General features: G+C 46.8%; 1 protein-coding gene across 2 annotated transcripts in view; it reads right to left on the reverse strand.

Annotated features, from left to right (window-relative positions):
* LOC140426304 (zinc finger FYVE domain-containing protein 9-like) overlaps positions 1–12,573 on the reverse strand; it is a 240,937-nt gene that overhangs the window by 35,571 nt on the left and 192,793 nt on the right. For both annotated transcript variants that reach the window (XM_072510889.1, XM_072510887.1), the window contains exons 7-8: positions 3,866–3,988; positions 266–421 (exon numbers count right to left, since the gene is read on the reverse strand). In XM_072510889.1, the coding sequence (XP_072366990.1) occupies positions 266–421; positions 3,866–3,988 (279 nt within the window). The remainder of the gene's footprint in view (positions 1–265; positions 422–3,865; positions 3,989–12,573) is intronic.

A 12,573-nucleotide genomic window follows, 5' to 3' on the forward strand; every position in this document is an offset into this window, starting at 1 on the left:
TTGACCCAATTCATTTTTTTCCAATTAAGGGGCAATTTAGCATGTTCAATCAACCTATCCTGCACATCTTTGGGTTGTGGGGGCGAAACCCACACAAACACGGGGAGAATGTGCAAACTCCACATGAACAGTGACCCAGAGCCGGGATCGAACCTGGGACTTCGGCGCCGTGAGACAGCAGGGCTAACTCACTGCGCCACCGTGCTGCCCCCAATTCATTACAATCAACCCAAAGTAGGAGTCTGTCCAAGTCATTTGATTATACCTGCCAGAGCATCCTGATAAAGCTGTATGCAATGACTGAAGATGTCCTTCGGAATGCATTTCTCATCGGGTAAACACTGCAAGAGGATGACGATCTCTGCCTGCCCCACAGCATGCATCCCCTTGGTGGTGAAGGACCAACATTTTCTGTTTACATCTGAGAAAACACACTACATTAACCTTTTCTATTTATGATGGAAAAAATTATGGTTATCAGATACTTGTAATCAGGTACTGCTGTTTGTAGCAAGTGCATTTGCAGGTACAGCAAGTAATTAGGAAGCAAGTAGAATGTTGGCCTTTATTACAAGGGGGATAGAGTATATAAGTAAGCAAATCTTGCTACAACTATGCAGAGCATTAGTGAGACGGCCCATAGAGTGCTCTGCACATTTTTGGTCTCCTTATTCAAGGAGGGTTACAATTACATTGGAAACATTCAGAAAATGTTCACAAGATTGATTCCTGGGATGAAGGGGTTGTCTTATGAGGAAACGTTGAGCAGGTTGAGCCTATACTCAGTGGATTTTAGATGAGAAGTGATCATATTTAAACAGAGTTCTGATGGGGCTTGACAGGATAAGCACAGAGGATGTTTCACCTCCTGGGGGAATCTGGAACTGAGGACACAGCTAAAAAAATAATAAGGTCAGCTATGACAGAGATGAGAAAGAATTTCTTCTCTCAGCCAGTTCGTCTTTGGAATTCTCTTGCAGAGAGAGCAGTAGAGGCTGGGTCATTGACAATATTGAGTTGGACAGATTCTTGACCTACAATGGGAGTCGAAGATTATGGGGGTTGGAGGAGGAGGCAGGAAAATTGAGTGCAGGCCACAATCAGATCAGGCACCATCTTGTTAAGTGATGGAGCTGGCACGATGGGCTAATTAGCTTATTCATCTCCTATTTCTTCTGGTCTTATAAACTGAAGATAGATGCAAAGTAATGGAATGTGGATTTCTAACTTTATATTATAATAATAATAATCGTTATTGTCACAAGTAGGCTTACATTAACACTGCAATGAAGTTACTGTGAAAATCCCCTAGTCGTCACCACACGCTGGTGCCTGTTTGGGTACCCAGTAGAATTCAGAAAGTCCAATTCACCTAACAAGCACATCTTTCGGGACTTATGGAAGGAAACCAGAGCACCCGGAGTTTGACCAGCCCGATAGCCACTAATATGGCTAGTCCAGTTCAGTTTCTGATCAATGGCAACCCCCAGGATGTTGATTGTGGGGGATTCAGTGATGGTAATGCCATTGAAGTAAGGGGTGGTGGTTAGATCCTCTCTTGTAGGAGATGGTCGTTACCTGTTCTAAAGCACACACAAGACAACAAATAAAGAACTGTTGCCCTCATATTCAGAACTTTATCTAGTCTAATTTCATTGAATTAGCTTATAGCTTTCGGTTTTTACAGAATAAGTACAGAAGAGGCCCTTCAGCCCATCGAGTCTGCACCGACGCATGAAAAACACCTGACCTGCCTACCTGATCCCATTTTCCAGCACTTGGCCCATGGCCTTGATTGTTATGCTGTGCCAAGTCCTCATCCATTACTTTTTAAAAGATGTGAGGCATCCTGCCTCTTTCACCCTTCCGGGCAGTGCATTCCAGGCCATCACCACCTTCTGGGTAAAAATGTTTTCCCTCAAAGAGCCCTTAAACCTCCTGCCCCTCACTTTGAACTTGTGTCTCCTCATAACTGGCCCTTCAACTAAGGGAAACATCTGCTCCCTATCCGCCCAGTCCGTGCCCTTCAATCCTGTACACCTCAATCAGGTTGCCCCTCATTCTTCTCTGCTCCAGCAAAAACAACCTACACCTATCCAAAATCTCTTCATAACTTAAATGTTCTATCCCAGGCAACATACTGTGAATCGCCTCTGCACCCCTCCAGTATAATCACACCCTTCCTATAATGTGACCAGAATTGCGCACAGTACTCCAGCTGTGGCCTCATCAAAGTTCATGATCTCCCTGCTTTTGTAATCGATTGATAAAGGCAAGTGTCCCATAAGCCTTTTTCACCACCCTATTAACCTGCCCTTCTGCCTTCAGAGATCTATGGACAAACACACCAAGGTCCCTATGTTCCTCAGAACTTCCCAGTGTCATGCCATTCATTCAATACCTCCCTGTCACATGACTCCTTCCAAGGTGTATCATCTCACACTTTTCAGGGTTAAATTGCATCTGCAACTTTTCTGCCCATTTGATCACCCCACCTATATCTTCCTGTAACCCAGGACACTCAACGTCACTATTAACCACCCGGCCAAGCTTTGTGGCATCTGCAAACTTACTAATCTATGTTGTTTATGTAAATGATAAACAACAGGGGACTCAGCATTGATCCCTGGGGTATGCCACTGGTCACAGGCTTCCAGTCACTAAAGCAGCTGTCTAAAATCACCCCCTGTCTAGAATCATAGAATTTACAGTGCAGAAGGAGCACCGGGTCTGCACTGGCCCTACTTAAGCCACACCTCCACCCTATTCCCGTAACCCAGTAACCCCACCTACCCTTTTTTTTGGACACTAAGGGCAATTTAGCATGGCCAATCCACCTAACCTGCACATCTTTGGACTGTGGGAGGAAACCGGAGCACCCGGAGGAAATCCATGCAGACATGGGGAAAACATGCAGACTCCGCACAGACAGTGGCCCAAGCCGGGAATGGTACCTGGGACCCTGGAGCTGTGAAGCGACAGCGCTAACTACTGTGCTACCGTGCCGCCCATCCTACAGCTAAGCCAATTATGAATCCACTTTATCAAGTTACCCTGTATCCCATGTGCATTTGCCTTCTTCACAAGTCTCCCATGTGGGACCCTGTCAAAGCTTTTCTGAAATCCATGTAAACTATATCAACTGCACTACCCTCATCTACACACTTGGTCACATGCTCAAAAAAATGTAATCAAATTTGTTAGGCATGACCTCCTGACAAAGCCATGCTGACTATTCATGATCAAACCTTGCCTCTCTAAGTGGAGATGGGTTCTCTCCTTCAGAATATTCTCCAATAGTTTCCCTACCACTTATGCAAGACACACTGGTCTATTGTTCTCTGGCTCATCGCTACAACCTTTCTTACAACCTACCATATTAGCTGTTCTCCAGTCCTCTGGCAGCTCCCGAGGCCAGAGAGGATTTAAAAATTTGGCAGAGCCCCTGCAATCTCCTCCCTCTCTTCCCACAGCATCCTGGCACACAATTTATCCAGACCTGGAAATTTGTCCACTTGTAAGCATGACAACACCTCCAATATCTCATTTCTCCCTATGACAATTTTCTCAAGAACCTCAGTCTCTCTCCCAGAGTTCTGTATCTACCTCCTCATTCTCTTGGGAAATATGAAGTATTTGTTCAACACCCAATGTCCTCTGGCTTCACCCAGAGATTTCCCTGTTGGTCCCTAATGGGCCCTACTGTTTTCCTAGTAATGCTCTTCCCATTGATATACTTATAGAATATCTTGGGATTTTCCCTACTTTTGATTTTCATTTTAGATTTTATTCAGTTGAAAAGTTGATTCCTATGGACACAAGCTGTAAATAGGGTTTAATCATACAAATGAACAAAAATACTTACAATTGACAAGTTTTACCATAACAAGCAAGTTCGCATTTAATACAAAAACTAGAGGGTCAGGGCTTCCTTCTTCCAACTGAAGCATTAGAGAGATCTGTGAGGGTTGTTCCTCTACTGCATAATCTAATGCAAAAATAAATTTACAATTTTAAATAATTTTATCAGTTCTCCCAAGTCTTAGAGTTTCACAAATTAATCAACTTAATAAGCAAAACAACTTTCAATTTTCAGAGTTCAGAAAATTTTCTCTCCCCCCCCCCTCCCCCCCCACACCTGGAAAAATACATGAATCAGAGCTAAGGCAGGGGGTGAACATGGAGAAAAGGGAAAGGAGTTGGTATGTATGAGATTGAAGTGGTTTTAAAGTGAAACCTTAGAAAAGAAAATGTGGAACAAATCAATGATTCAATTTTTTTCAATAGGCTGTACTAGTTTAACTGGCTACAATCCATCATTATCCCAAATACACTTGGATCCTTCCAAGCCTTCGTTCTTGCCAACCCATTTCTAAGTTCTCAAACCGTTGCTCCATGAGGTATGCCCTTACGTGGGAGGGACTATGAACTCCGTATTGGGCAATCCAAAAATCTTCCAGATTGATTTCCGAGCAGTTTTCATATTCTTTTTTTTTATTAAATATTTTATTGAAAATTTTTGGTCAACCAACACAGTACATTGTGCATCCTTTACACAATATTATAACAACACAAATAACAATGACCTATTTTATAAACAAAAAATGAATAAATAAGAAATAACAAAAATGAAAACTAGCCCTAATTGGCAACTGCCTTGTCACAAGTAACACTCTCCAAAAATATAATTTAACAGTCCAATATATAATTATCTGTAGCAACGACCTATACATACTATACAGTATATATTAACAACTCTGAGAGTCCTTCTGGTTCCTCCCCCCCCCCGCTCCTGGGCTGCTGCTGCTGCCTTCCTTTTCCCATTCCGTCTATCTTTCTGCGAGGTATTCGACGAACGGTTGCCACCGCCTGGTGAACCCTTGAGCCGACCCCCTTAGGACGAACTTAATCCGCTCTAGCTTTATAAACCCCGCCATGTCATTTATCCAGGTCTCCAACCCGGGGGCTTGGCTTCTTTCCACATGAGCAACATCCTGCGCCGGGCTACTAGGGACGCAAAGGCCAAAACATCGGCCTCTCTCGCCTCCTGCACTCCCGGCTCTTGTGCAACCCCAAATATAGCCAACCCCCAGCTTGTTTCGACCCGGACTCCTACTACTTTTGAAAGCACCTTTGTCACCCCCATCCAAAACCCCTGTAGTGCCGAGCATGACCAAAACATATGGGTATGATTCGCTGGGCTTCTCGAGCACCTCGCACACCTATCCTCCACCCCAAAAAATTTACTGAGCCGTGCTCCAGTCATATGTGCCCTGTGTAATACCTTAAACTGAATCAGGCTTAGCCTGGCACACGAGGACGACGAGTTTACCCTGCTTAGGGCATCTGCCCACAGCCCCTCCTCGATCTCCTCCCCCAGCTCTTCTTCCCATTTCCCTTTTAGTTCATCTACCATAGTCTCCCCTTCGTCCTTCATTTCCCTATATATATATCTGACACCTTACCATCCCCCACCCATGTCTTTGAGATCACTCTGTCCTGCACCTCTTGTGTCGGGAGCTGCGGGAATTCCCTCACCTGTTGCCTCGCAAAAGCACTCAGTTGCATATACCTGAATGCATTCCCTTGGGGCAACCCATATTTCTCAGTCAGCGCTCCCAGACTCGCAAACTTCCCATCCACAAACAGATCTTTCAGTTGCGTTATTCCTGCTCTTTGCCACATTCCATATCCCCCATCCATTCCCCCCGGGGCAAACCTATGATTGTTTCTTATCGGAGACCCCCCCCAAGGCTCCAGTCTTTCCCCTATGCCGTCTCCACTGTCCCCAAATCTTCAGTGTAGCCACCACCACCGGGCTTGTGGTGTAGTTCCTCGGTGAGAACGGCAATGGGGCTGTCACCATAGCCTGTAGGCTAGTCCCCCTACAGGACGCCCTCTCTAATCTCTTCCACGCCGCTCCCTCCTCCTCTCCCATCCACTTACTCACCATTGAAATATTAGCGGCCCAATAATACTCACTTAGGCTCGGTAGTGCCAGCCCCCCCCCTCCCCTATCCCTGCTACGCTGTAAGAATCCCTTCCTCACTCTCGGGGTCTTCCCGGCCCACACAAAACCCATGATGCTCTTTTCAATCCTTTTAAAAAAAGCCTTCGTGATCACCACCGGGAGGCACTGAAACACAAAGAGGAATCTCGGGAGGACCACCATCTTAACCGCCTGCACCCTCCCTGCCAGTGACAGGGATACCATATCCCATCTCTTGAAATCCTCCTCCATCTGTTCCACCAACCGCGTTAAATTTAACCTATGCAATGTGCCCCAATTCTTAGCTATCTGGATCCCCAGGTAACGAAAGTCCCTTGTTACCTTCCTCAACGGTAGGTCCTCTATTTCTCTACTCTGCTCCCCTGGATGCACCACAAACAACTCACTTTTCCCCATGTTCAATTTATACCCTGAAAAATCCCCAAACTCCCCAAGTATCCGCATTATTTCTGGCATCCCCTCTGCCGGGTCCGCCACGTATAGTAGCAAATCGTCCGCATACAAAGATACCCGGTGTTCTTCTCCTCCTCTAAGTACTCCCCTCCACTTCTTGGAACCCCTCAACGCTATCGCCAGGGGCTCAATCGCCAGTGCAAACAATAATGGGGACAGAGGGCATTCCTGCCTTGTCCCTCTATGGAGCCGAAAATATGCAGATCCCCGTCCATTCGTGACCACGCTCGCCACTGGGGCCCTATACAACAGCTGCACCCATCTAACATACCCCTCTCCAAAACCAAATCTCCTCAACACCTCCCACAAATAATCCCACTCCACTCTATCAAATGCTTTCTCGGCATCCATCGCCACTACTATCTCCGTTTCTCCCTCTGGTGGGGCCATCATCATTACCCCTAACAACCTCCGTATATTCGTGTTCAGCTGTCTCCCCTTCACAAACCCAGTTTGGTCCTCGTGGACCACCCCCGGGACACATTCCTCTATTCTCATTGCCATTACCTTGGCCAGGACCTTGGCATCTACATTTAGGAGGGAAATAGGTCTATAGGACCCGCATTGTAGCGGGTCCTTTTCCTTCTTTAAGAGAAGCGATATCGTTGCTTCAGACATAGTCGGGGGCAGTTGTCCCCTTTCCTTTGCCTCATTAAAGGTCCTAGTCAGTACCGGGGCGAGCAAGTCCACATATTTTCTATAGAATTCGACTGGGAATCCATCCGGTCCCGGGGCCTTTCCCGCCTGCATGCTCCTAATTCCTTTCACCACTTCTTCTACCTCTATCTGTGCTCCCAGTCCCACCCTTTCCTGCTCTTCCACCTTGGGAAATTCCAGCCGATCCAAGAAGCCCATCATTCTCTCCCTCCCATCCGGGGGTTGAGCTTCATATAATTTTTTATAAAATGTCTTGAACACTCCATTCACTCTCTCCGCTCCCCGCTCCATCTCTCCTTCCTCATCCCTCACTCCCCCTATTTCCCTCGCTGCTCCCCTTTTCCTCAATTGGTGTGCCAGCAACCTGCTCGCCTTCTCCCCATATTCGTACTGTACACCCTGTGCCTCCCTCCATTGTGCCTCTGCAGTGCCTGTAGTCAGCAAGTCAAATTCTACATGTAGCCTTTGCCTTTCCCTGTACAGTCCCTCCTCCGGTGCTTCCGCATATTGTCTGTCCACCCTCAAAAGTTCTTGCAGCAACCGCTCCCGTTCCTTACTCTCCTGCTTCCCTTTATGTGCCCTTATTGATATCAGCTCCCCTCTAATCACCGCCTTCAACGCCTCCCAGACCACTCCCACCTGGACCTACCCATTATCATTGAGTTCCAAGTACTTTTCAATGCACCCCCTCACCCTTAGACACACCCCCTCATCTGCCATTAGTCCCATGTCCATTCTCCAGGGTGGGCACCCTCCTGTTTCCTCCCCTATCTCCAAGTCCACCCAGTGTGGAGCGTGATCCGAAATGGCTATAGCCGTATACTCCGTTCCCCTCACCTTCGGGATCAATGTCCTACCCAGCACAAAAAAGTCTATTCGCGAGTAGACTTTATGGACATAGGAGAAAAACGAGAACTCCTTACTCCTAGGTCTGCTAAATCTCCACGGGTCTACACCTCCCATCTGCTCCATAAAATCTTTAAGTACCTTGGCTGCTGCCGGCCTCCTTCCAGTCCTGGACTTCGACCTATCCAGCCCTGGTTCCAACACCGTATTAAAATCTCCCCCCATTATCAGCTTTCCCATCTCTAGGTCCGGAATGCGTCCTAGCATCCGCCTCATAAAATTGGCATCATCCCAGTTCGGGGCATATACGTTTACCAAAACCACCGTCTCCCCCTGTAGTTTGCCACTCACCATCACGTATCTGCCCCCGTTATCCGCCACTATAGTCTTTGCCTCGAACATTACCTGCTTCCCCACTAATATAGCCACCCCCCTGTTTTTCGCATCTCGCCCCGAATGGAACACCTGCCCCACCCATCCTTTGCGTAGCCTAACCTGGTCTATCAGTTTCAGGTGCGTTTCCTGTAACATAACCACATCTGCCTTAAGTTTCTTAAGGTGTGCGAGTACCCGTGCCCTCTTTATCGGCCCGTTCAGCCCTCTCACGTTCCACGTGATCAGCCGAGTTGGGGGGCTTCCTACCCACCCCCCCCCTTGTCGATTAGCCATCACCTTTTTCCAGCTCCTCACCCGGTTCCCACGCAGCTGTATCTCCCCCAGGAGGTGCCCCCCCGCCCATCCTCTCCCATACCAGCTCCCCCCTCTCCCCAGCAGCAGCAACCCAGTAATTCCCCCCTCCCACCCCCAACCCCCCCCCCGCTAGATCCCCCGCTAGCGTAATTACTCCCCCCATGTTGCTCCCAGAAGTCAGCAAACTCTATCTGACCTCGGCTTCCCCCGTGACCTCGGCTCGCACCGTGCGACGCCCCCTCCTTCCTGCTTCTCTATTCCCGCCATGATTATCATAGCGCGGGAACCAAGCCCGCGCTTCTCCCTTGGCCCCGCCCCCAATGGCCAACACCCCATCTCCTCCACCTCCCCTCCTCCCCCCATCACCACCTGTGGGAGAGAGAAAAGTTACCACATCGCAGGATTAGTACATAAAACCCCTCTTTGCCCCCCACATTCGCCCCACCACTTTGTTCGAACGTTCTTTTTAATAACCCGCTCATTCCAGTTTTTCTTCCACAATAAAAGTCCACGCTTCATCCGCCGTCTCAAAGTAGTGGTGCCTCCCTCGATATGTGACCCACAGTCTTGCCGGTTGCAGCATTCCAAATTTTATCTTCTTTTTATGAAGCACCACCTTGGCCCGATCAAAGCTCACCCTCCTTCTCGCCACCTCCGCACTCCAGTCTTGATAAACGCGGATCACCGCGTTCTCCCATTTACTGCTCCGAGTTTTCTTCGCCCATCTAAGGACCATTTCTCTATCCTTAAAACGGAGGAATCTCACCACTATGGCTCTGGGAATTTCTCCTGCTCTCGGTCCTCGCGCCATCACTCGGTATGCTCCCTCCACCTCCAACGGACCCGCCGGGGCCTCCGCTCCCATTAACGAGTGCAACATCATGCTCACATATGCCCCTACGTCCGCTCCCTCCGCACCTTCAGGAAGACCAAGAATCCTCAGGTTGTTCCTCCTTGCGTTGTTTTCCAGTGCCTCCAACCTTTCCACACATCGTTTCTGATGTGCCTCCTGCGTCTCCGTCTTCACCACCAGGCCCTGTATATCGTCCTCATTCTCGGCTGCCTTTGCCTTCACGACCCGAAGCTCCCGCTCCTGGGTCTTTTGTTCCTCCTTTAGCCCTTCGATTGCCTGTAGTATCGGGGCCAACAGCTCTTTCTTCATTTCCTTTTTGATCTCTTCCACACAGCATTTCAAGAACTCTTGTTGTTCAGGGCCCCATGTTAAACTGCCACCTTCCGACGCCATCTTGGTTTTTGCTTGCCTTCCTTGCCGCTGTTCTAAAGGATCCACTGCAATCTGGCCACTTTCTCCTCCTTTTTCCATCCGTATCCAGGGGGGGATTCCCTTCTGGTTTACCGCACAGTGTTTTTAGCCGTCAAAATTGCCGTTGGGGCTCCTATCAAGAGCCCAAAAGTCCGTTTCACAGGGAGCTGCCGAAACGTGCGACTCAGCTGGTCATCGCCGCACCCGGAAGTCAGTTTTCATATTCTTAAACAGAACTGGATTCTTAATGCAGCTTATCCTTTGGAGTGTTCCACTGTACAAATATAGACATCTCGGAAGCACAAAAATGGCTTAACTCAGGAAATGGAAGGGAGGGAGGAACACATGGCGTAACGGTTACAGTCAGATCAGACTAAGGGAGGCAGTGGCGCAGTAGTATTGTCACTGGATGGGTAATTCAGAGATCCAGGGCAAGATCTCGGAACTCGGGTTCAAATCCTGCCACAGATGGTGATGAAATTTGAATTCAGTAAAAATCTGGAATTCAAATTCTAATAATGGTCATCAAACCACAGTCGTAAAAACCCATCTGGTTCACTAATGTCCTTTAGTGAAGGAAATCTGCCATTCTTACTTGGTCTGGCCTACATGTGACTCCAGATCCACAGCAACGTGGTTGATTCTCAACTGTTCTCTGAAATGGAGGATGGTTCAGAACAGGCACATCCTGTACAAATGTTTTTTTTTTTTTTAAAAAGCCACGATCTTATTGATTGATGCAGCAGGCTCAATGGGCTCCTAATTCCTATGTTCATATGCATGTATGCACTTGTATTGTAACAAAAATTAAATGGATTAAATATGAAAACATGGCAGTTGGCATCTATGTATTAAAGCTTAGACATTTGCTTTAATGTAGAATCAGAATCCTTGCAGCATAGGAGAAGACCATTTGGCCCAGTGAGTCTATGCCAGCAGCCCGTAACAGCAATTTGGCAAGTCACCCCCACCCCCCCATTGCCCTGTAAATCATTTGTCACGTGCTTAGCTTTCGAAAGCCACAATTGAATCTGCCTTCACCACACTATCAGACAGTACATTCTAGTTGAGGCCAAACCGTTGTTTTAGAAAGGTTCATCATAACCTCTCGTTTTTGTACTCAATCTCTCAATTTATTAGGTGCAAGATCCGGTATGACTTCTGTAACCATTTTCTCATCCTGCCATGCCAGCTTCAATTTATCTACATACCCTCAGGACTGTTCCTTTAGGAACTGTACCTTTTAATTTATATTGCCTCTCCTCCTTCATACCAAAATTAATCACTTCACAGCATTACCTTTCATCTGCTATATGTCAGTCGACTCTACCAACTTGTCTATGCCCCTTTGAGGTCCATCACCATTTTGCTCTTAAATTGCTAAACTACCAAGCTTTCATATTTAATCCACATTGCTTCCTAAGTTTTTTGTCACCTCCAAATTTTGAAATCGTGGCCTCTCTATCCCAGTCTATGTCATGAATATATATCAAGAAAAGCAATGGTCCTATGCCCAAATCCTGGGGAACCACCTTCCTCAGTCCAAAAAAAATATATAACCTTACACCACTACTCCATTTCCTGACACTCAGCCAACTTGGTATCCATGGTGCCACTTTCCATTTTATTCCATGGGCTTCAGCTTTGCTGGCAGGACTATTTTGTGGCACTTGATCAAACACCTTTATATAGTCCATTTAGACAACATAAGCCACACCATGCTCATCAAATCTTCCTATTTCTTCATCAAAAAACTTAATCAAGTTGATTAAACATGATTTGCCGTTCGGAAATCTGTTGACTTTGCTTAATTAATTCATACTCTCGCCCAAGTGACAGTTTTTTCCAGTCTTCTGGCACCACTCCCGTATTTAAGGTAAATTGGAAGATTATGACCAGTACTTTCTCACTTTCCACCCTTATTTCCCTCTGCACCCTTGCATGCATTTGATCCAACCCTGGTGACTTACCAGCCTCAGGTGTACAGTCAACTTTTCTAATGCTTCTTCATCAACTTTAGCCTATTCAGTATCTCAACTAACTCCTCATTCATTATGACTCCAGCAGCATTTTCACTCTCAAAATGATAGATGCAACACATTCATATTTGACACTTCAGCCGTGCCTTCTTCCTCCACGTATAGTTCCCATTAATTAGTCCACCCTTCTCTTGATCCCCATTCATTATTTATATCCTACAGAAGTCTTTTGGATTCCCTTTTATTTTAGCTGCCATTTTCTTCTTATACTCACTCTTCGCCTCTCTTATTTCCTTTTTCACTTCCTCTCTGAAATTCCTAAATTCAGCATTGTTTTCAATCACCATCCATACATTTGACATATGCAGCCTTTTTCTGACTCATCTTACTCTGCCTCTTTCATCATTAAAGGAGTTCGGACTTTGGTTGTCCCAACCTTCCGCATCGCGGGAAAACACCTCAACTGTGTATGGACCATCTTCTCTTCAAATTTCGACAGCCCATTGTTTGTTTGCAGGTTTGCTTGCCAATCTTTCATTCCAATTTACCCAGTACAGGTCCGTTCTCAGCCCACTCTAATTGGCCTCCTTCCAATTAACAATTTTTACTCTGGATTGCTCCATGTCCTTTCTCATAGCGAATCTAGCCCTTATGATGCTATGATCACTGTTCCC

The sequence above is a fragment of the Scyliorhinus torazame genome, chromosome 7, assembly GCF_047496885.1.
Source record: "Scyliorhinus torazame isolate Kashiwa2021f chromosome 7, sScyTor2.1, whole genome shotgun sequence".
Lineage (NCBI taxonomy): Eukaryota > Metazoa > Chordata > Chondrichthyes > Carcharhiniformes > Scyliorhinidae > Scyliorhinus > Scyliorhinus torazame.